The sequence below is a fragment of the Podarcis muralis genome, chromosome 6 (assembly GCF_964188315.1).
Source record: "Podarcis muralis chromosome 6, rPodMur119.hap1.1, whole genome shotgun sequence".
NCBI classification, from domain to species: domain Eukaryota; kingdom Metazoa; phylum Chordata; class Lepidosauria; order Squamata; family Lacertidae; genus Podarcis; species Podarcis muralis.
In genome coordinates this window covers 73,343,342-73,369,092 of record NC_135660.1, presented here as the reverse complement: position 1 = coordinate 73,369,092, position 25,751 = coordinate 73,343,342, and the positions used below count along the sequence as shown (strand labels likewise).

At 42.8% G+C, this 25,751-nt stretch overlaps 1 protein-coding gene across 2 annotated transcripts in view; it reads left to right on the top strand.

Moving 5' to 3' along the window:
- ARID5B (AT-rich interaction domain 5B) overlaps positions 1–25,751 on the top strand; it is a 181,550-nt gene that overhangs the window by 13,465 nt on the left and 142,334 nt on the right. For both annotated transcript variants that reach the window (XM_028729361.2, XM_028729360.2), the window contains exon 3: positions 20,457–20,682. In XM_028729361.2, coding sequence (XP_028585194.2) covers positions 20,457–20,682 — 226 coding nt within the window. The remainder of the gene's footprint in view (positions 1–20,456; positions 20,683–25,751) is intronic.

Here is a 25,751-nt window from a genome sequence, read left to right as displayed (position 1 = left end):
GGCTTCTGCAGCAGGGAAGGCTCCCAGACCACCTAGGGACCTTTAGTTGTGAAATGCTAGCATCCCAGCAGCTTATTCTCAGGACAAGGGTGCGTGGCATGTTAGTTTTGCCCGCATATGCACCTGTTCCATGGTTTAAACATGTCACTGAGCATGTGGAACCTTGTACCAAAGGGAGTCAAAGTCCATAGGCTATGGACCAGAACCCAGCATGCTCAATATATATTCTGATATTACAGCTTAGCCAAGTGTATGAAACACTCAGAGCGGGTGATATAAATGCTGAGTATTAGTATCTGGCAACTCGTAAGTTGCACAGTCATATTCCACAGATGGAAGGCTTGTCATATGTCTTCCAGAATGCCATATGCACAGTTTTCTTTGTCAAACTACAAATGACAATTCTTTATGTCTTGGAGATGATTGTCAGTTAATTAAACTTACAATTTGCATGTGTTCGGGTTCAGCAATCATAGCATTATTGCTTTTAAAATGCCATGCTTCTCTTGGTTGTCTCCTGGATAGCCCCTTCCTGTTGGCAAAAGCTGCTACTCAGCTGGGATAATTGAAATGCCCAGGGAGGATTAATTCCAAATATCTAGTCATAATGCAGCCTTCGAATTATACATACAGTCTTAGCTTAGCAATGGCAGTCTTTGAAAATGGTATAAAGATATGTAGGTTTTGCTTATTACAGTGGTACCTCAGGTTACATACGCTTCAGGTTACATACGCTTCAGGTTACAGACTCCGCTAACCCAGAAATATTGCCTCAGGTTAAGAACTTTGCTTCAGGATGAGAACAGAAATCGTGCTGCAGCGGCGCAGCAGCAGTGGGAGGCCCCATTAGCTAAAGTGGTACCTCAGGTTAAGAACAATTCCAGGTTCAGAACGGAGCTTCGGAACGAATTAAGTACTTAACCCGAGGTACCACTGTATACTGTTATATGGTATGTAACAGGCAGTTCCTGGGTCCCATCTTTTGGTCACACACTAGTGTGTCCAAGAGGTAGACCCTAGAGTGGGGCTATATGCTGATGAAGGAGTAGGTTTCAGTCATTTCTATAGGCAAAGTCAATAGGTGCAGTCTGAGAGACAGTGAGTTTCTTGCTGAGGTTTGAACTGGGGGCATTGCCGTATACTTGAACAATACACTCTAGTAGCTCCCAGTGATACCAGGCAGATAAAAAGCTTAGCTATGTTTCCTATGCCTCCCCCCCCCAAAAAAAAATACTACAGCATGACAACACCCATTTATAGACACTGAGTCCTTTGTAGGTTAAGGGGAATAACTCTTGTGTAAAACAAATTGCCTGCTTCCTTTATCATGCATATTCTGAAAGAGGAAGGAGTGTCAGTCACCTTTTAACAGATTAGACTAAATTACATATGGTTCAGGTGATCCTTTCTATTGAACCACCAATGTTGCATAACACACAGTAGCAAGCTTTTGAGCTGCATAGCATTCTTCAGGCGGGAATGACATCTTGCCTTGCTCAGAAGTTAACTCTTCTGCCCTACCAATGCTGTGTGTGCAATAAAGTGTGCCTCTTTGGAATCATTTTAGTCTGTTTCAGACCTATTTCACTAAGCTAAGGAAGGAAAGGATTACACACACGCACACACACACACTGCTTTTTTCGGGGGGGGGGGGCTCAGGGGTACGCATACCCATAAACATTTTGTAAATCTAAGTTTGGCCTCATTGAGGGGCAGTATTTGAATATGAGTAGGAAAATGAGAGTTCCCTTAAACATATTTTAGGGGGGAAAGCACTGAATATAGATGTGCATGTGTGCGCACTCATCTTTTCACTTCGTATAGTGTATATACGTTCTGCCAAAATGGCCTGGCTTGTCACTGTAACAAGGAACGTGTGGGTCTTCCCCTCTAAACATCTTTCTGGGAAGCCACCAGTGTAGTTGCTTAGACTGAAAAGTAGTTTGTTCAAATGCTCTCTAGAGTTCAAGGCACTGAAACCTGAGAGGGATGCGATTAAAAAGACGTAGAGTTTTGTGTGAGAGAGATTTCATTACATTTGTGAAATGTACATTTTTGAGGCCTAGGCCTCACATGCAGCCAGGTGAGGTGGTAGAATCGTGAGGCCATACATTGGACTGTACTATCTCAGTGTAGAACATCTTTTAAATGCGCCCTATGTTAAAAACAGCAACAAACAGTACCAAACTCAGCCCATCCAATTCTGGTGGGCTAGTTTTCTATTTGCAGAGTAGGTTTTTTAATCTTTATTTATTTTTTTAACATAGGGAACCATTAACAATTCTGATTGCTCCCACTGTAATCTGAAGTGGCCTATTCTAACACTGAAGGACTCTTAGCACCTCTTTTCCACATAATTTTGTGGCAGAAATAGATCAGGCATACTCCTTTTCCTTGTTACTTGTATTTCTCTCAGGCTACAAATAGATACATGTATAGATACATGTTGGATAGTTTAACAAACAAGCAAGCGAGTAACTAACTTGCGACCAATTTGGGGTGTACTAAAGGGTTTCTGGCAAGAACATGTTCCCTTGGTGGGCCTTTGTAGTCTTGCTGTCAAACCAGATGTTCCAGGGGCTGTGGTGACAACGCTAGAGAGAAACTGTTTTTTTTAAAAAAGTTTATTTTTAAAGTGAGTACTGATGGCATGAGAATCACTTCTCATATTCCTTGTCATGTGCTTGATGTACCCACCATGTGAGTCCCAAGTTTCCATTAGTTTAGAGCCCAAAAATTCAGCGTCTACTTTGCCACAGTCTAGCCTTAGGTCCGAATCTGAAACCCAGTGACTTTTTAATATTGCAAAGGTTCTGGTTTGTTTTTGTTCCACTTTTCTTGCGCGCTAACTCCCGAGGACAGCAATAACACAGTCACATTGAGGAAGCACTTCAGAACGAATGCAAGCTGATTAAATCCAGCACCGGTGCTCTCTTATTGTGTCAAGAACATGATGCAGAATATACCAGCAAAAAAATGCCAGTCCCTAAATGGCTTGGGATCCAAGGCCCTAAAAGAGTGCCTGCCTCAGTATCCACTATCTTGGGCCTTACGAGCAACAAAGGACGTCCTGTTGGTGCTGCCACCTCTAGGGGTTGCCTGGTTAGTGGGGACCTGTGACAGACCCTTTTCAGAGGTGTTCCCCCATTGGGGTATGTCCTCCCTTGAGAGGTGCATTGGCCTCCCCACAATATTAACTTTAAGGAGGAATTTCAAAACATTCCTTTTTACCAAAGCATATGCTGGCTGAAAGCTCTGTCCCTGTCACCCCAAAATTATTGGTTTGAGGGCCAATTCTTGGTTTTTTAGAAGGTTCTTTTACACTGTACTCCGTTTTAGACGTTTTAATTGTATTAGTATTGATGTGTTTGCCCACCCCCCGGAAGAAGGTGTGGTGTATAAATCCTGTTGTTGTTGTTGTTGTTTATTTTCTCTGTAATGTTAACCTGTAATAAGCTAGGAGCATGTTTATTCAGAAATATGCCCCAGTGTGAGAAGTCAGCACTGCTGTCCTGTGTCCACTTAGGAGCAAATCACATTGATTTCGTGATACATACTTCTGAGTGAACATCTGAATATTCCTGTGTGGGAACAGGTGTGTTAGCAGCAATGCACTCGATTATAAAATCTGCCACCCTTGCTATCTTGTGTGGCAAAGTTTATCCTGATTCCCGCAAAAAAATGGGGGTGGGGGGAAACTGAAGAGACTTGTCTAATGCAAATTATTATACTGTCAGATAAATGGCAGCCAGCATCACCTGTTGTCATCATCAGCCAGAGGTTTTCTGCCATGTCTCTTTAGATATTACTACTATAATTTTAATAATAATTTATTATTTATACTCCACCCATCTGCCTGGGTTTCCCGAGTGGAATACCAAACCATTGTTCAAATTATTCCCGAGCTCCAAAATTCCTTAAATGACCCTTGGAGGTGTTTGGAAAGAAAACATCCTCAGCATGCACAAATGTTGCCATGTCTCCATTGCGATTCTTTATCACTTCCCTCACTGTTTCTCATATATATTATGTTATTGGCAGCATATAACCTGTTATGGCAAGACACTGTTACAATCTTTCTGTGCAAAGAGACAGGCTTTCTTTCCTAGTGCATATTTCCCCTTTCTTTTAAAATATAATAAGCTGCTTTTAAAACCCGCTTTAACTACCTGACCCTCCTTTTCTTGGAGACATGCACCCCAGCCATCTGCTGAGTCAGGCAATCTCAATTTCTTCACTTTTGGAAGACGGTGCCGGTGGTTGCTTAGACAACAGTGACATAATATTTGCAGCTTAATAATGAATCTTGGGGAGAGCGTTGGCCAGAGACTCTTCATAGAACATCATTTCAACTTCACAGGACAATTTTTATTATCTCTTCTTTTTTGTATCCACCCCCCGCCCCCAAAGCAGCATGACCACAGTTGCTAGATTTCGTTAAAATGAGGCCAATTGGATGCTGCCAATATTATCAGGATTAGGATTGCCAGATGACGGGGGGGGGGTTGGGGGAGGGAGGGAAGGTTACCTGTCCTGCTCTTGCAGATTTACCTGCAGTTTGATCTGTAGGAAACAGCAGGTGAAGCTTTTCCCCATACTGTATACAGAAGGCTAGAATATTGGCAGGTGGAACTGCTATAAAAAGCAGCAGAGGAGCGAGGTCTGGCAAACAAAGTTGGCAACACTAGCTGGGTTTTTCCTTCTAGTTAATTGCTTTAAGAGGTACAGTCCAATGCAAACCACTAATCCTATGTATGGACGCAGGTGGCGCTGTGGGTTAAATCACAGAGCCTAGGGCTTGCCAATCAGAGGGTCAGTGGTTCGAATCCCCGTGACAGGGTGAGCTCCCGTTGCTCGGTCCCTGCTCCTGCCAACCTAGCAGTTTGAAAGCACACCAAAAAGTGCAAGTAGATAAATAGGTACCACTCCGGTGGGAAGGTAAACGGCATTTCTGTGCACTGCTCTGGTTTCCCCAGAAGCCGCTTAGTCATGCTGGCCAGATGACCCAGAAGCTGTATGCCGGCTCCTTTGGCCAATAAAGCAAGATGAGCGTCGCAACCCCAGAGTCGTCCACAACTGGACCTAATGGTTAGGGGTCCCTTTACCTTTAAGCCTATGTAACTCAAATTCATCTAGGTAGTGCCCTACATATTAAGGTTACCAGATTTTTTTCAATGAATCCGGGGACACTTTTCAACTTCAGTGGATTTTGTATGGGGACTGATTTGTAAATCCGGGACTGTCCCCGGGAAACAGGGGTATCTGGTAACCTTACTACATATGCTCTGGGGGCATTGCCACAAGGGATTAAAACAGTATGTTTTGAGTGTTGAAAGCACTTAAGGATTACTGAGAGATTTTTACAACACTCTTAGAAGGAGGGCCAGTGTTCTCACCCCTATATTGCAGAGTAGGGATAGTCTGGGGCTGAAAGGACTGAGGCTGACATGAAATACCGTACTGGCTTGCCTAAGGTTGACTGATTTGGCTAAGATATAATATCTCAGCTGCATCTCTGCTCAGTCTCTGAGACATTAGTCTATGGTAGTGCTGATTTGTATAGACGGGCAGTATTAAAAAAAACAAAAAACCTGAAAGTGAGCAGGTAAATAAATACTCAATCTGCATTTACTGTTGTTGAGTATTTAAATACATAAAGTAAGCATGCAGCCTGGGTGGTTCTTCACGTCTGTGTAGAGATATAATTACAGGTGACATCAATGCAATACAGCCGATTCCTTTAATCTTCTAAAGATTTGTGTAAGTCATCTGTCACCATATATACATACCAAGTTCCTGCATGTGTGCGTGGTTATTAACATCTCTGTTTTGCTGTCATCTTGTTTAAAGGGAGCAGCAATATAAAGACAGGGTTGCCAAGTTGCTAGAGGTAGATTCAGATTGGTCAGGATCCAGGACCGAATGTTGCAGATCAGGGGAAGAAGTTGAGTGGACTGCGGTGTGGCAGTGACAGAGCAGTCGTGGAGTATGGTAGGTTATGGGCAGCTTGAGGAAATGTGGATGTGGTTATCCACAAGGACCTGGTCTTAAAGGTTCTATCATCATCATCATCATCATCATCATCATCATCATCATCATCCATCTGCAGTCAAATATTGGGTGCCAGTTTCATTACCGGATCCTAGCCTTGTGGATGTTTAGAAAGAGCCATTCCCTTTGGAGACCCGTCACTTCACTGTGCCTTATTCGTAGAATAATAGAATTGTAAAGTTGGAAGGGACTACGAGGGTCATTTAGTCCCGGCAATACAGGGAACTTTTTCAGAAGTGTGCTATCGCCAAAGCCACTTACCTGTCATAGCATGTCTTATGCTAAAGGCAACTCCTTGCAAAGAGTAATTGGCTGTGCTGAATAATTGCAAACCTAACCTCAGCTGCTGCAAAGGAGCAATCAGTTGTAATTTATTTTCCATTATACTTCGCTCAAAAAAGTAAAGTTGGAAGATGGTGTTCCACATGCTCTGAACAACCCACCCCCCCCCCAAAAGAAAAGAAAAGAAAGTAAGTTGGTTTTTCTGATATACCCGTGAAGATACGGAATATGTTCGGTAATCTCGAAGATGATCTAGGTCAGCAAATCTTCAATCTTCTCGACTGAGAATTGTCTCAGTGATGCAGAATGCATGGAGACCTTATCTACCTTCTATTGAGCACCATTTCCCCATTTGCCTTCACATGGCACATTCAGTACACCTGCCTCCGAAAAAGTCTTCATTCAGTGTTGATCACTGATTAAAGAAACATTACCCCACCCCACAATAACCTGTAATTTTAGGAGTGGCTTGAGAGCACACCATTGTCTATTTGGTCCATAGGCCACAGTTTTAGTATCATTGACATTTAGTACCACTGTTTGGAAGGTACAATTTTTTTTATTTTTTTTAAATCAACCTTTTAAAATGTCTTGTCTATTTGGTTCTTTGCCTTTTTGGGAGCAGCCTTAAAGCTACATTTGAAAAAGGTAGCAAAAGAGATCCATTAATAGCAATTGTGTGTCTTACCATACAATTCTAACCATGTTGACTCAGCTCTATTGAAGTAAAGGAGTAAATATTCTGGCCTTAATAAATCAGACTTAGGCCTTAATTTTAATTTTGAATCCTTGCACAACTGTAATTTCTAGGATGGTTGTGGATAGTTCACACTCCTGTTGCTTCAGACTTCTTCACATGATTGCCTACAGTCATCACTTCACTCCTCTATGGCTCCCGGCTGCAGGATGCTGGGAGAAACAAATCACAAGTCTTGGTGTGTCTGTCGGAACCTAGGCTCGGAATTTGTTTGCCCCAAACAAACCACGAGCCCAGGTTGGGATAAGATGACAAGTCAAGGCTTGTGGCTTCCCATATGGTATAGCCAGGAGGGAAGTGGGGGACTTTTGAGCAGTGTGCACCAACATTCTGCCTGTTTGAAGTAAACCATAGTTACAGCATTAACAATGCTTTAATGTGCTGTGTGAACACAGCCCACTGGGAGTTCAGTGGGAGCTGCTGTTGATCTCTGTGTATAATCTCCTAACTGTGTTTCTCCATGTAAACGCATGCTTGGATTCTGATTTGACTACTGCTCACATGTACAGGGAACAGAAAGTTTTGTGAGGCAACCCGGATGCACACGACAGAGTTCAGTATGCCTTTTAGCGTTATATATGGCTATTAATCTCACTGAAACCACGCTGGTGATACTACAGTAGTCAAACTAGTTCTTATGAAATGTATCTGACCAGAATAAATATTTCTGTGCATTCTAATCAAAGTTTTCCATCTGGGATCATTTTGTGCTGGAATGTAAAACCATTAATTAACCAACTGAGACCTGAGTCACTCCTGTAGGCAAGGAGCTGACATGATGAGTAAAAAAGGGTTCCTAGCCCTTAATGAGAACTGTCTACCTTTACAACACATATTTGAAACAAAATGCTTGCCTTTCCTCATATTGGGTGTTTCTCCCTATCAAGTCATAAGCGAATTACAAACCTCTGCAAGTGCAAATATAAGACTGCTTAGACAGAAGCATAAGGGATTCCTTTTTAGGGCTGATGGGAAGGAAGGGGGCGAAATAAATGAAAAGCAACTTTCAAAGCATGGTACATGATATAATCAAGATTAAATTGCAAAAGAACCAGAATATTTTAATAGCATTTGTTGGTGTTACCCCATAATAGAGAGAAAGGTGTTCACATGTGGTCTAAAATAAAAGGGGATGACCATTCTGTCCCTCCCCGCCCAATAGGCACCCCAGATCAGCATTTACTCTTAATCTGGAACCAGTTAAAGACAGAACTCCATAAGTGGCCCCTATGAGCCTTGGGATGAAAACTCCCATTGGCAACTGGGCGAGAGCCTCTCCCCTCAAGCTCAAAGTTGTGTCCCATTACCTGCATGAACAGTGGGGAGTGGGATGAAAAACAGGGCCAGTGGGCATGGCTGTGCTCTCCCCCTCAATATGTTTCCAGTCATGTGGAAGATAGTGCAGGAAGGGAGTCAAAAACGACTTCCATCATGCTGTGTGTCTTTACCCTTGGTTGTCTATGAACTCACGCATTTAGGTCAGGGCAGTCAGCATCATAAAGTCTGTGGACTTCCTGACTGCATACCCTGTAAGGTTTTCATAGATGATGACTCTCTAGTGTGGTTGTAGCTCTGCAGTTGTCTCGCTAAGGATTAGTGCTCCAGGAATATTCTGTATTGCTATCTGGGTAGGCATGTTTACATGTGTGTTTTATCTGAAACAGTGGGCTAGCAATGCCACTTGTCTGTGGCAGACAAGTTACAAAGAATCAGCTTAGCTCCAAGTTGGGTCTAGTCCCATGAATTTAAAGCAGAGAGGATTGTTTGTCTTCAGGATTTACTCGAAAGATATAATTGTCCTGTATATATTCACACATGTGCATTTACATGTTGTGTGCCAGCAGCAGATTTAGGGCAGTGTGGGCGGTTCCCCCACACAGGGCACCAAGTTGAGGGAGTGCAAAAATAATGATAATGTTAATGATACCTATATTTGTATGGGTACCTACTGAGAAGATCCATAAAAAGCAATTGCACCAAAAGGAATTATGTGAAAATAAGGTATATTTAGGGAGGGGGGCCGTCAAAATTTGTCTTCCCCCAGGGAGCCCTGTTACCAAAGTCTCCCCCTGTTTGTGCATTGAATAGTTTCACTTTGAAAGACCCAGGGACAGCATGTTGAAACCTGCCAAGGTGGCGTATGTCTTGTCCCAATACATTGACAAAATGCTCTTATAAACCACTCTCAGTGATATTCAAGGGATGAATATAAGGAAGTGAGGAACTGGGACTCTCCCCGGGAAAACAGGGGTGACTGAAATGTATGGGGATGTTTTCCATTTATTTCCATAGGCTTTGAAGCCAAGCCCAAGGTGAGCGGAGTTAAGGAAAAAAATAATACTACGTCAAGAGGCGCCATGCCCAAAATTACATGGTTGGTGTTTAAGGTGAAGTTCTGCAAAAGGGTTGATTTGTACTTCCTTGCGGCCTTTAAGTGATTATGCAACACGAGTACAATGTTGATAGCCAGTTTAATGCCTATCTTGTCAAATAATCCACAATAAGAGGCCACTCTTATATCTGCGGCATGTTTTGTCTTGTGCATTAAAGCGAATGCAAGTGATCTGTCATTTGTATTTTGCTCGTGACAGAGTGAAAAGTCCTTTAACTTCAAATGGGAAGATTAGTAGCTGTTCAGTGAGTAAATATGTACACTTTCCTTTAGCAATTTTTGTTTGAGGGTTGTTGCGTGTCCGCCCCCCCCCCCCCGCTTTTTTGTTTGTTACATTCAAGGCTTTCTCACCTCCGTGTGGACCCATTGGAGTCGAAAATAAATTGGGCTTAGCTGCCTCTTTATGTTTCCTTTAATGACTCAAGCTGAGTGTTTGTATTTTAGGGAGTCTTAATTGCCTGACATTGAAATGGTCACACACAGGCTTTGAAGTTAACACCCCATTAAGTTAAAAGTGGGAAGTTCGTGCCTCTGATGGGGCCTTGTTGTTGGTCTGTATGGTTGCAAGACTCTAAACAAAACTCCCTGAAACTGCACAGTGGTCCCATTTGTGCTGTGTTGCTGTTGGTAATTGCAGCAGCAGTGGAATGTTCATTTTTTAAAAAATATTGATCTCTAAAAGCTCAGATTCTCGGTCAGGGTGCAGCCCTGCCCAGATCTCAAACCTGAGGTCTTCTCTGTTGAGGAGCAAGGTGAGCAGGACCTTCCAGAAGATCTCCACATGGCTCCAACATACCCTCCAACATTTCTCTGATGAAAATAGGGACATCCTATTCCATACCCTCCAACATTTAGGACGCCCTAATAAAAAGTGGGACATTCCGGGATCAAATCAGAAGCCAGGATGGCTTTTGTAAATCCGGGACTGGAAAATAGGGACACTTGGAGGGTCTGCTCCAATAACCCCGAGGGACCATTGGACTTGGACAATCCTGCCCCAGAACTGGAGGTCTCTCTATCATCTGCCTGGGTTCCTGGCCAGTTCCCTCTCTCACCCATCCACAATCTCCCCTATGTCAAGTCAGGCAAGAGGAATAGAAGGCTTTTACCAACACTCAGCACTCTTAACAAACTACAGTTCCCAGGATTCATTGTGGGAGGAAGCCTTGACTGTTTAGATATGATACTGCTTTAAATGGCTAGTGCAGATGGAGCTTTTGGTAAGTTGCTAGATCATATTTTTTATTTAGTGGCATGGAATCCATAGCAGTTGCTTGTCATTTAGTGCCAAAGGTATTAGGTGTGAAATGTGGGAGGAGATATGTGCAATGGTCATGGGTGACTACTTTTACAGACAGTAACTGGAATGTGTAAACTGCATTTATTCTTCTTTAATGATTATTTTATTTTGTTGTTTAAGTTGTTTGTAATCCACCCAGAGAACATCATTCTTCATAGGCATATAGATACTGATTACACACACACACACACACACACACACACACACACACACACACTTTCCCCTGGGGTCACGAGGGATAGAGAACTGCTTTGCCAAAGAAATTGGGAGGGGAGGGGGCAGAAAAGAAGCTGAAAGTATATCCAAACTATCACTATTTTGCGGGATGGATTTGAGCGCATACTGGAACTTTAGGTTTGCACAATCAAAGTATATTACAGGGCTGTGTCACCTTGCCACAACAAATTCTATATTTAAAAAAAGAACCAGTCTTTTTGCAGTTTGGAAAGTGATGGAGAAATGCAATGAAAAGTGTGGGATGAGCAAATGCCCAACAGGAAGACGTATAAACACCCCACAAGCTAATCAGGATGCATGCAGGACAAATGCTCACTGTCATAACAGACCCACAAACAAATCAAAACAAATAGTCAGTAAAGACCAGATGCAGTCTAACTCCTGAATAAGCTCTGTGCAAGCGGATCAGCATGAATGCTCAATAAACAGGTCATCTGGAGGAACCTTGAGATTCTCAGCATGTTAAATGGCATTTAAATAACTAGAGACTGAACAGCTCACAGACCCTGAGAATACCTACAGCCCTGATTGTAGTTTCGCCTTTTCACAGCATATTTAGAACAAGAAGAAAACTTGGAACATTATAGTACCAGAGGGATGCTGTATTTCTCATACCTGAAGATAATTAGCAATTTTTTTAGCAGCATAATCTTCAGTCTAAATAGGCAATTAGACAAAATAATTATTTGCCTACAAGATGCTTGTAATAACTATAGTACCTGAAATGCTTTAGCTGCTGCCAATCCTAAATGTTTCTGGTTTTGTATCCTAGCAAGATGGCTAATTTTAAAGATTTTAATTAATTCCCACACTCCGAAGGATTTGATTTATGCTTACAAAGCCTTCGAAAGGCCTGGTCCTCATCTCTCTTCCCATGTTTTGTAGGTGAGGTGGAGAATGCACCGTTTACCCACAACCTTCCCGTGAGGGCTCATCATGGCTGAGCAAACCTAGTAATCATACATAATGGGTTGGAACATGAGGTTCACGAGAGGAACTCTATGCAGAAGTTCCCACTCTTGGCAATTTTCATCAGGTTTCCCTTACGGAAGCTTGTTCCTCCCACTTACTTTAGAGCAATGGTTCCCCCTATTTTTCAAAAGCCAAGCCAAGGACCCCCTACCTTCGAAAATTTTGATAACTCTAAGGTAGTTACCTCTGCAAACCAATTTTCTGTACAAGATGTGAGGTAGCCCGTAATAAGCAAAGGATTTTTGGTAAACTAAAAAACAGACCATAAAAATATTACTATGCAAAAATGACAAAAAATTAGTTGGGGGGAGGCAAGGGATGAGGCTGCAGACCCCCTGGGTGTGTTCCACAAACCCTCAAGGGTCCCCAGGCCCCTAATTGGGAACCACTGCTTTAGAGGATGGGTGACTTTCTGCATACCCTCCAACATTGCTCCAATGAAAGCAGGAACATCCTATTCAATAACAATAATAATGGTTGTTGTTTCTTGTTTTGTTATTTATACCCCACGCATCTGTCTGGCTTGCCCCAGCCACTCTGGAGGGCTTCCAGCATATATAAAAACATAATAGAACATTAAACTTTTTTTAAAAAAAACCAAACCTTCCCTATAGAGGGCTGCCTTCAGATGTCTTCTAAAGGTTGTATAGTTACTTATCTTCTTGGCTCAGGGATCGCATAACTCCATACTCTCCAACATTTCTCCGATGAAAATAGGGATGTCCTAAGGACATTCCAGGATCAAATCAGAAACTGGGATGGCTTCTGTAAATCTGGGACTGGCCCTGGAAAATAGGGCACTTGGAGGGTCTGCTTCTGGAATGCTGAGGGAGGTGGCACAGGAAGTTGTGGGGAAAGAGGAAACAGGCAGGCATTGCCTCCCAGCCCTTCTGTGAGTGTGAACTTCCATTCGATCAAAGCCTGTGGACAGGAAGGGCCATTCCATGAATGGAATGGAAGGGCTGCGCTGGATCTAGCCCACTGTATAATCCCTGGGGATGTGCACAAATCACACCAGAATGCTGATGCAGTGTGGCTGACCACAAATCATACACATTCCACACTCATACATAGTGTTTGCTTTGCCATATTCTGAGGTGTAGGCCTTGATTTTGGATTAATAATTAAAAGAAATGTGAAATTCCAGAAGGATTAATTTGAAGGTGAATTTGAAAACCCTAGATTTTGTTACCACTGTGCTTAAAACTACAGCTTTCTAAAAAGCTAAACACACGCGAACACTGGTCTCATGACTCCTAGTGTGTAGATCATGCTTTAAAAATAAATAAAAATGATGGGGATTCTAAAATTAACTTCCTGGCAAATAAAAATGCACTACCATACTTCTAACAAAGTCAACCTTCACTTATTGATTGATGAGCCCATTTGACAAGTTACATTTCAGCAGACCTCATTGTTGCACTGTGTTGCAACAGGGACTTCTAGATTCAGATAGATTAGCACACAGAGACAAATGTTGCAATCTTTTTTTTCACTTGGGCAAAGCCTCCCAAAGATTTATATAAAATAATTTATCATAAAATGAGTTTGAGAATGGCAAATCTATCTATATTTTAATTCAGAAGATGGGTTGCAGATTTTGACATATTAATTTATGCTGTTGTGGTTTTTTGGGCTTGCCGATCAGAAGGTTGGCAGTTCGAATCTCCGCAACGGGGTGAGCTCCCATTGCTCGGTCCCTGCTCCTGCCAACTTAGCAGTTCGAAAGCACACCAAAAGTGCAAGTAGATAAATAGGTACCGCTCCGGTGGGAAGGTAAACGGCGTTTCTGTGCGCTGCTCTGGTTTGCCCAGAAGCGGCTTAGCCATGCTGGCCACATGACCCGGAAAAACTGTTGGTGGACAAAATGCCGGCTCCCTCAGCCTGTAAAGTGAGATGAGCGCCACAACCCCAGAGTTGTCTGCGACTGCACTTAACTGTCAGGAGTCCTTTACCTTTTAGCAACTCCTAGCACCCATGACAAACTACAGTTCCCAGGATTCTTTGGGGGAAGCAGTGCCTGTTGAAGTGAGGTACAGTGGTTCCTCAGGTTACATACGCTTCAGGTTACATACGCTTCAGGTTACATACGCTTCAGGTTACAGACTCCGCTAACCCAGAAATATTACCTCAGGTTAAGAACTTTGCTTCAGGATGAGAACAGAAATTGTGCAGCGGCGGCACAGCAGCAGCAGGAGGCCCCATTAGCTAAAGTGGTGCTTCAGGTTAAGAACAGTTTCAGGTTAAGAACAGACCTCCAGAACTAATTAAGTTCTTAACCCGAGCTACCACTGTACTAGTATTGCTTTAAATGTGTGGTGCGAATGGCTCTGTACTTTTATGTAGCTTCTGATATTTCAAGGTTCCACTTTTTATTAGATTTCTCAACTAAACCATGAATGTATTACGAAATAAATTTGGCAGGGAGTGTGTGTTGAGCTGGTAGGAGAAGGGAAATAGTTATTTTCATGGCAGTACAGAGTTTATAGTCTCTGTGTGTACTTTGTGTGTCTCAGAGTCTATGAGTATAAAGGTTGTATTCTCAATAACAGGATTATTCATTGATGATGTAGTAATGATTGTACTTGTCTTTTGGTTATTAAATTGTTTGCTTTGCTTGCTTTGAATGCCAACCAAAAGTTAGTCATAGCAATTCTTGGAAAGGATGTGAACAAACTGGTAATGGAAGCAATAATAATTTGGTCATAACAGCTACTTTGGAAAAGAGCACTTTAACCAAGGCCACGTTTGATCTGGATCTCTGGGTTTTATGAAAAATAGCTGCTTATCATAACCTGTGCATTGCTGAGCGTTTTCAAAAAGCTGATGCTTAATTGTGCACAGACAGACGATCTTACGCAGAGGGTCCTTAAAATGCTGTGTGTGCATATATGTGTGTGTGTGTGTGTGTGTGTGTGTGTGTGTGTGTGTGTGTTTGCGGCACCTTGGCCCATTAAGTTTGCTTCATACATTATAGAATGAGAACATATAAGACATTAATGTATGCAACAGATGATGGTTCTTTCTGGGGTGGGCAGGGACTGTAGGTAGCACTGGCTATCTTTTCAGACAATGTTTGATCAATTGACTTGGTTAAATATTGATCAAATAATGGTAATTTATAGCAGTAATTTATGAGAACTGTGACAAAGAAGAGAGAACAAGATGTTGATTCTAATTACCACAAACAAGTTAGTTAATAATTAGCATTTTTAGTGCTTTTTTAAAAAGTGGTAAAAGCCCTTTACACACACTATCTAAAGCAAGAGCCGGGAACCTATATTTTGAACTGCCCTGGGATCTTCGGATGAATGGCGGTATATAAATAACAACAATACTATAATAATAATAATAATGATGATGTTGTTGGACTTAAACACTCCCCACCAGCCCCAACCAGGGTGGCCACAGGTCAGAGATGATGGGAATTGTAGTCCAGCAACATCTGAGGTGTGGGGGTCACAGGCTCCCCAACCTGATCTTGTATAATTCTTACAACACCCATTTGAAGTAGGGGCAGTATTGTTATCCTCATAATGTTAGACAGAAGGGAGTTGAGTCTGAGATCATAGTGGCTGGACTGAGGCTGCTTAGCAAGTCAGTGGCTGAGGTGAGATATTATCAAGGAATGGAAATGCCAGCTCACACATTGTGCTTTTAGATACTATGCTCTGCCAACTCTCTAGGTACCCATTGCAACATACTGTGCAGTGTTGACAAGATTACCGACATTTAATACAGACAGAAAGTTAAGGCACTGTTTCCACGGTTTAGTCAAAGATCATAGAAAATGTACCTCTACTGTATCCTAAGCCCTCAATCTTGCCTTTTATTTTTGACCAAATATTTGATCGATATCTAGCAGGAGATGACTCCTTGTTCAAACATTTTGATTCACAAAATGGGGGAATGGTTTTTTTTGTGTGTGTGTGTTTTAAGCAGCTTTCCCTCCCCAAAAGCAAAAGTACTGGGGGTAACCTCTCATAATAGCCCTCCCCCATGTTTTCTTCATTTGGTTGTCCGTTAAGCAATATCTTATTACCAGAGGAATGCATGTGTTAAAACAGATGGGAGCCAGTTCATGCCTTTATCCTTTTGTAATAACAACCGTGTCTCCTTTTTGCCTTGTCTGAGGGCTGATTCACAGTCATGTATCTTCATCACTTGCTGATGTAACATCAGGTGATGATTTGCATGGCTGGATGGGCCACCAGAGATAGGACACTGGAGGTAGAACGTTTGCAGCCTCGAAAGCATTGTTTTCCAATGGGGCTGACTCAGGGAGCTTGCACTCCAGGGTTTGCACATGCATGAGTGAGCCATGCGTGTGGCAGATGGTGTGGTGGGGCAGGGGCACTTGCCTGGCGGGGGAGAGGCAAGGTGCTGGCATGGCGCAAACACATTGGCAGGAGCGCTGGACTGGATTGGCCGTTACCTTTGCACCGTGCCAATCTCACCACCATCCTGCCCCTCATGGTTGGTAGTGGTGACTCACCTGCTGGAAGGTCACCTGAGTGCTTCTACCCTACCCCACTGTCGGCTGCTGCTGTTTAGGGAAGCTTTTAATGTTTAATAGGTTATTGTATTTTAGTGTTCTGTTGGAAGCCGCCCAGAGTGGCTGGGGAAACCCAGCCAGATGGGCGGGGTATAAATAATAAATTATTATTATTATCTGCTGTATACAAAGCATTATACAGTATAGTGTAACAGACCCTCCAAGTGTCCCTACTTCCCAAGAACAGTCCCAGATTTACAAAAGCTGTCCTGGTTTCTGATTTGATCCTGGAATGTCCCGCTTTTCCTTGGGATGTCCCTATTTTCATCAGAGAAATGTTGGAGGTATGCAGCCCCCGACCCAAGGAGATAAGTAACTGTACAAGCTTTAGAAGACATCTGAAGGCAGCCCTGTATAGGGAAGTTTTTAAATGTTCAATGTTATGTTTTTATATATGTTGGAAGCTGCCCCAGTATGGCGTTCAAAGTGACAACCCAGTCAGATGGAATAGGACGTTGGAGGGTATGATGTGAGGCAGGGTGCTTAACATGGTACCCTCCAGATATTACTGAAGTACAGCTTGTATCATCCCTGACCATGCTGGCTGGGGCTGATGGGAGTGGAATTAAGCCATATCTGGAGTGCCCCATGTAGTCCATCTTAGGGGTGGTGGACAGAACGTTTTTGAGTTGGGCCACAGAGGCCCAGAGTCAAATCCCCATTCAGTGATGACCCATATTGTTTATCATTGGGCCAGTCCCATATTTTAGCTGTGAATAGTGTTGGCTGGTCCCCTTTGCAACTGGTAGGGAGTAGACAGAGAGTCCAAGCAGCAGGTAAGGCCAGGAGCTATGACAGCCACTCCCTGACTGGTTGTAAGTAAGAAGGCAGACAGATGCTGGTGGGGCAATGCCCCATTTGCCCTGAATGGAATGGACTGTAATGATCATGAACCTACTTTACAAGATTGTAGTGAGGATAATATGGGGATAAACCCCATGGCTGCTACCAGAAGAGTTCCTGGGGGAAAGGGGAAGATAAAAACATGAGGTGGATATTTTGAAGTTGCAACAAAACACATAGGATGTAATAATAATAATAATAATAATAATAATAATAATAATAATAATAATATTTTCCATTATTCTGCCTGTTTGGGAGTTCAAAGCACTTCATGTGCATTAGTTCAGTAATGAATGCAAGGCAGGTTGATTTGAAGCTACAAATCCCCAGTTAATTTATTCTAGAGTTACTCCATTAAAATCACTGACTCCTCAGCACTCCCTGAGTTGCTGCATCCTGATTGTTTCAAGTGTCCGACTTAAATCATGGAATGTTGGTTTTGCTGCTATAGCATTTTGCTCCTTTACTACCTTTGTGAGTTCTGTAAAACACAGTTTTGCTTATTCATCATGGGTGAAACGAGCTGGTATTTTTCCTGGAAGGTTACAGCTCAAAGCGCTTATTTCATGTTTTCTATGTTGTAACACGATCTGTTATGATAATTTTTAAAAGAGAGAGAGGTACTTATTTCATGTGTATTCTCTGCAGGCTCAACTAAATTTAAGCAGCTTTTCTATAAAATATATGTTTAAAGGCAGGAGGGATGTGGGCAGGGGGAGTATTGTTAGTTTCTGATCTTGAAAACATGTGCAGGAAACCTGAGAATGTGCCAGTTTCTTTTGGTAGGAAACTTGTAGAATTTCTGTAGTATTTCTTTTGGGATTACATCATAGTTTCATTTAATTTTTAGGATAAGACTTAAATTCAATATTTGTATATAAGCCAGGGAAACTGTACCATAAACAGAGGAATTTTCTAGTGAGTCAGAGTTCCAGGAATCCCATATTTACTTAAGATCATTTATGTGAGGACTAGCTAGAACCATTAGTCATCTGGCTATGATATTTTTTTTTAACCTTTGCAGGTTAATTGCATTTTCAAAAAGTGCACTTAAGGCAGTTCCCAGAATATATGTATATATCTCCTGATTTTGAATTTCTTTCTACATATCAGGGGAGGCACATCCTATTTTGCCGCTTGAGGTGAATCAGGAAGTGCTGTTTGGCCCTGCTGCTCCTGCCACCATATACCCACTTTAGTCACTGTCACTGCCCCATGCCCTGCCCCATCTGCTGCTGACAGAGAAGCAGCACCACCACCGGTGCCAAATTTGAGCAAGGGCACACCGATTTGGGGTGAGATTTCACCCAAAACCATGTGAAATCTTGAGTGCTCTGCAAGATCTCGCCATCCTTCCTAAAATTGGCACCGATGGCAGCAATGCTTCTCCACCAATGGCAGAGGCGAAGAAGGAGTTGGTGGGGCACCTATGGGCATGCTGTCTGGGGGACTTCTGGCACCTGAAGCAGCCTCATGATTGGGCCAGCTCTGCCTGATATTCATGGATATACAGTGGTACCTCGAGTTACAAATACCTCAGGTTTCAAACGCTTCAGGTTACAAACTCCGCTAACCTGGAAGAGATACCTTGAGCTGAGAACTTTGCCCCAGGATGAGAATGGAAATTGTGTGCCGGTGGCGCAGCAGCAGCAAGAAGCCTCATTAGCGAAAGCACACCTCTAGTTAAGAATAGTTTCAGATTAAGAATGGACCTCCGGAATGAATTAAGTTCATAACTAGAGGTACCACTGTACAGTATATATATTTTTTTATCATGTAAAAAGTTGGCTTAAATAACAGATCCACTAAAAATGAAAATATCCACAGATGTGATGTTGCTATATCTATTGATGATGAAAAGCCATCTTAATCTTTTAAGGCATTTACTATAGACGTATTTGAATGTGGGATCAGATTAAAGCAGAAAACACACAGATTTGTGGAATAGTGCTTTTGCCAATTTACTCCCTCCCCGATCAAATCAGCTTGGCAAAGGAAGAAATAACCAAAGTAAAATGCTGCAATCTTTGAAAAAATCTCTGTAGCAATTGGCTGTAAGAGCTCTTGCTTCAATATATTGAATTAAGACCTTTGTAGCCATGGGCTCAGCTGCCAAGATGTCACAGAATGTTTATGAGCATTCCAACCACTCAAAACTTTAAAGCAAAAGTGTCAGCATATTAACCTAGGGACAGATGAGTTTGTGTGGTGTTGGGTGGAAGCAGTAGACAGAAATGGTGTTTATCAACTTTTAGCTTGTGTGTTGTGTAGCGGGCACAAGCAGATGTCAACCTCCCCACCACCTCCTTTGCTCCCTCCATCCTGGTGAGCAACAGGGACCCACCTAACAGGAAACTAGAGTAGCAGCTCCACCCCACCCAGTGAGCCACTTCTGGCAGAGTGGCCTTGTGCCCTACTTTGCAGAGGACTTTCCTACATGAGAAGGACCCTTGGAGGCCAGACCTCTGTTTGAAGGAATCTTCTCCAAGAGCTATCTGGTCCAAGTCTGGTTTGCAGATAGAATAATTGCAGGAAGGGAGAGCCAGAGGTTTCCCATCAAGAATGAACATCTGTTGAGCAGGTCACCTGGTCACTTTCCCCCAGTGTGGTGAGACGCATTGTATTTCTATCCATTTCTAATGGTAGCTGTTTTTTCCAAATTTGCACCTCTATGTAGAAAGTAGGTTTTTTTAAAATCTGCACTCTCTTTTTGCCCTTTCTTTGTTGTGGTGCATTGCCTCTTTTTGGTATTTAACTGGTGGCCACCCTATGAAATTGTTGTCGGTATGTGAATGCTATTTCTGAGCACTGTGTGGGTGATGTGCGTGAACGTGTCTGAGAAAGCGAAAGAGGAAGAGGTACAGGAAAAGTTATTTCACACAAAAGCACGCACCCACAAATTTACCGATCTCCTCTTGGTTAGGATGCTCTGTTTCAGTGGTGGTGAAAATGAACCTGGCAAAAGCTTTATTGAAACGGCTGTGAGCAGACGTCACAGACCCAGAGCAATAACCTTTGCCGTGTATTGCGGAGCCAAATGTGACCCTCTCTTGGTTGTCTCTTGCAGGATGAAGTTGTTGCTGCTTCAGAGAAGGTCACGGTGAAGCTCGAAGACTTGGCCAAATGGGCCCAGGCAGATTTCTCCAAATGGAAACGTGGACTCCGGGGTGAAGCCATTAGACCTACGGAACTGGGAAAGAATGGCCAGAAGGAAGCGCTGGGCAGGTTCAGGCAAACCACACACAACAGCGGCCTCAACTTTAGAGACATTTTGAAGGAAAAGGCTGACCTTGGTAAGTACACAGTTCACCTCCTATGTGATGGGTGCTGTGACTCTTGGCTGGACAACTTTTCCATTGCGCTTGTCTGTTGGATAAAGAGGCATGTGACTGGGATCTAAAGAATCTGGCAACCATCTCCGCTACCCCAAGGTCTCTTTGTGATTGTGTACCTCAAATAAAGCTCATCCCCCTCTGCACACGCAGTATTATACATCAAGCTGCTATATAAGGAGCTTCTGACATCAGGTTGTAATATTGCTCGAGGGGTCAGCAGGGCAAAGATGGGAGGTGGGGAGTTTTAAAATAACCCTACTAGGCATGCCTAAAGTAGCTCCTTCGATGTCATCTTGTCAGAGCCGGTGTAAGACGTCTTACCACCCGAGGCGTCCCATTCCATGCACAGAACTTGACTAGACTGAAGTTAATGACTACTTCAACACTGGTGACAGGACGGCATCCTTCACCACCCTCAAGGGAAACAGGTTGCAGGACACATGCAGCTCTGTCCTCTAAGGCAGTGTTTCCCAACCTTGGGCCTCCAGCTGTTTTTGGACTACAACTCCCATCATCTCTAGCTAGCAAGACCAGTGGTCAGGGATTATGGGAATTGTAGTTCAAAAACAGCTGGAGGCCCAAGGTTGGGAAACACTGCTCTAAGGCACAGGAATGGCCAGATTGCTTTGGGGGATCAGGAGGATGTCACTGTTGCCCGCCCCACATGTTCCAGCCACCTGAGGTGGCCACCTTGCTCTGCCTAATATTAGGGCCGGTCCTAGATACCATGTAACTTGACGGTCACACACTTTGACTTCAAGGAATGATGGGTCCCGTAGAACTATCTGTTTCTCTTTTGCTCTGGGATCCAACATGGCAAAAAGAATCTGTAGAAAAAGCTGAACCAAGGTTTTTTTTGTGGCCCGGGTTCCTTCCCACTGATTAACACGAGACATAATAAAAAGTTATTCTATGTCGTACACCATCCCTAATGAACCCGTTGTTGCTGAAAGCCCCCTCAGTTCCAGCAGTTTCAGCTGTATCGTTGATGCCTGCCATTTCTACAACAGAAGCCCCCTTCGGAGTGCTGGGATACCCAGAACACACCAACACAGTGTCTTGACCTACTTGTGCAGTTCTTTGGATGCACATCATAGATTTTATCACCCCCTCCCCTGTCCTGCACATTACAGAAGGGGAAGTGTATTGATTCCACAGTTGAGTTGCAAGAAGCTGTACCTGCCCAGTTGTTTTTGTTTTTGAAAAGGTGATGTTTAAATAGCTCCAAGGGTAAGCCATAAATAGGAGATAAGAAATTAAAAGTGAAAACGCATGCCTTGCCATCCCGGTGAGACAATTGCCTTCGGCGTGTATTGAATACAAGGTTAAGTTGTTACTGGGTATAAATAGATGTAGCGTTGTTGACGGGAAGTTATATATCTATATATACTGTATCTATATAAAGTATACATTTCTTTAGTGGTATTTAGACTAGGGACAGTCTGTGCAGGGTCTTGCAATTTGCTATTAGGCTACCAGTGTGCCCCGCTTAGAATCTGTACATGCACTGTTGCATCAAGGGCATTTGAGGAGGCCGTTCTTTGGAAATCCCATTGCAAACCGACGTGATTTTCATCTCTTGTTCTAATGTGCAGATTAGAACATAGTCACCCCTTGGATTTCATTCTTTGTGATGCAGTTCTCGGCTCAAAAAGAGAAAAATGCATCAGCTTGTGTTTAAAATGCATATATTTTATATAAAATACATTTAGAAATGTTTATTTTGCAAGACGCATTCAGAAAGATGTGTTTGAATTCTCATTTCAATGTGAAGGTCTGTGCAATTATTATTATTATTTTAAAAATGCCATTTATTGAGCAGGTTTGTGAATGAATATTTGCTAAAGTGACATAGGCTAGAAATAGATTGGCCCATCCCTAAGATGAAGTCTGGTGTGATTTTTTAAAAAATACATTTAGACCAGTAAACTGAGGATGTGAGAGTAAATCAAACAGTTCACGGGGTAATCAGAAGACGGGCAAGAAATGGAAAGTAATTTTGGTCCCTTTCAGCCCTCTGTTGGAACTTACTTTTTCATCCCAATTAAATTCTATTAGACTTTTCCCATTTCAGGATAAATCTTACTCTTCGTGGCTTTTGAAATTCAAATAGATAGTGTTTTCCCTTTGAGAGAATGAATGTTGCATCCCTTCTGCCATTTTACACATCTTTTTGCACATGAAATCAGCACATATGCTGCTACCTACTGCTCCCAGATACATGGCTGTTATGCCATCACTGTGTTTCTGTTGTGAGTCTGCAGGAGGATGGAGAAAGCATGGAATGTGGTGGTATTGGGTGCAGAATTCAGTTTATTGAGAACATCATCATTCTTTTCTTTTTTAAAGGTTTCTAGTCCTTATGAACATACCTTTAAACTTTGCAGTCAGTGCTTGCTCAAATCTTAACAAGAGGGGTGACAATAATATTTTGAACGACTGACAGCAGAGTTTTAGCATTTTTCATAGCTCCTTATGCTCCCCTATGACTAGCAAAAAGCCATAATAAATTATGCAAAATAATGTAATTTAGCCAAATTCGCGTAATTCATAGAGGGCGCAGAATCCAGATGTTCTTGGTACAGAATCTTTGCTGCCAGGAAATTTAATGTTAATAAAATGCACATAGCCCTGGGCTGGGTGCACCTTAAGCCCTTCTGGTATTAGCACATGTTAACTGTGCCATTATGTCCTATTTTAATTAGCCTTAAGGGTGTTTATCTTTTTCTGGATCGTGCCCGGTAGTTGGGATTGAGAGCTCCCAACTGCATCTGTTAAATCTGGGAAGCAGTACTGTGTGTTCTGGCATGCTTACTTAGAAGCAGGTTCTAAGCCCTTGTGGGTAGGTGCTTCCAAATATGGCGGCCGTCCTATACACATTGAGCTGAGAGTAAGCCCACTGAGTTCCATGGGGTTTACTTTAGGGTAGTCATTGCACCGTAAATGCGTATAGAATCACGGCTCCGTAGCTGCAGCGAGTCTTGACGTTTGTCGAGACTTCACACAAACTGATGCCACCTCCAACAGTCTGAGAATTGTGTGGCTGCTATGCAATCGGTGGCGCTGTGGGTAAAACCTCAGTGCCTAGGACTTGCCGATCGCATGGCCGGTGGTTCGAATCCCCGCGGTGGGGTGAGCTCCTGTTGTTCGATCCCAGCTCCTGCCCACCTAGCAGTTCGAAAGCACCCCTAAGTGCGAGTAGATAAATAGGTAGCGCTTTATAGCGGGAAGGTAAACGGCGTTTCCGTGTGCGGCACTGGTGCTGGCTCGCCAGTTGCAGCTTCGTCACGCTGGCCACGTGACCCGGAAGTGTCTTCGGACGGTGCCGGCTCCCGGCCTCTTTAGCGAGATGAGCGTGCAACCCTAGAGTCGGTCACGACTGGCCCGTGCGGGCAGGGGTACCTTTACCTTTACCTTTATGCAATCGGTATACATTCATCTGAGTATAAATTTCCTTCAGAAGCATGATAGATGTTGCATGCAGTGGTGGACCTTGGGGTCTCGAGCTTTAGTGGCGCCCCCTGCCCCTTGCGCTCCATTCTAATTAATAGTTGCGGCATCACCTGCATTATTGAGGAATAAATTTGTTCCGCTAGTGCTGGAGGCTTAAAGAAACAAGGGGTGGGAATCAGGAGATAAAGGCAAGGCGTCAGGGAACAGGGCAATGAAAGACACCGGGTCCTGTTGTTGTGGGTTATTGGGAGACAAGCTGGAGGCAGCAACTTGGGCTAGCTCCTCTTTATTTAACACGAAAATAAACTAAAGCAGGGATAGCCAATGTGGTGTGTCTTCCTCTTCCCCCCAATACTGCATACCATTTAACATTTTGAGGTGGAAAACCAGGATGCCATCTTGTGGGGCGGTGACCCGCGCGAGATTGTGGCCCCCAAAATGGCTGCTGTGCTCTCTGTGTCGTTTGGTTTGGACTACGACTTCTATCCAGCCTTAGCCAGTGTGGCCAATGATCAGGCATAATGTGAGTTTTATCAGGAGGACAGCACATTGGCTACCCGTGAGGTAAAAGGTCTGGCCTAGCCCCTGTCCCCCTCTGTTCCTTTACTTCAGAGAAATCTCATCCAAGCCCAAGGCGCAACTTTGTAGTAAGGGCGTTGTGGATTGGTGTGCATAAATAAGGCTATTTCTTTCATTTGTTTATCAAAATAACAGAAAAGCAACAATACTGTGCAGATAAAAATAGATTTGGTTGTGGAATGTATTATTCATAATGAGCATGGGAACCTGTTTTTCCAGAAGAATTGGTCTGATTAAATCACTCACTTGTAGGGCCTTTAGTTGTGTGGGTTTTTGTTTTGCTTTGTTTTTGTCTTCAAAATCATTGAAAGGTTTTTTTTAAAAAAAAGCAAATGAACTTGCATATCCATATTTGGTAAAGCAGAAGAAAATAGCTGACTGATGGGTTATTCATTTTCCAGATTTTTTCGCAACTATGCAGTGCAAATGTGTCTATTAAAGATGGGGAAGTTGATTTTTTGAAAAATACACATATGTATCTTCATTGCTTGGTCTACCGTCTGCAAAAGGGGAAAATCAAATTATTTTATATAACACTGCTTCTTACAGAGTTCCTTTAAGTGAAGTATGAAAGCTGTAGTGTAAGCTTTATAGGCCTATAAATATGTCATTATAGCTGGACTACATTTATATCCTCTGGATTGGTGTTTAAGCCAAGAAAATATGTCTCTGCAGGTTGGGGTTTTTTTTTATTGAAACCCTTTGAGGCATACAACAAAATGTGTTTTAGGATAAGGTTATTAAAACAGCATTTTCATTTTTATTATTTTTTTGCAGTGGGCTCACTGTCAATTACACCACCACAAACTGTCTGTGGATAGGCAGTTATGAATGGCTTCATCGCCAAACATGCCTTTAGAAAAAGAAAAAAAGACAGAGGATTCAGAACTGAGATGGTTAGGAAGAGGTGTAGGGGAATTACATAATTTAGCTCTCAAGGGCTCAATTTATTGGGGTGCTGTAGTATAGCCAGTTTAACCCCCTTTGTGCCGTTT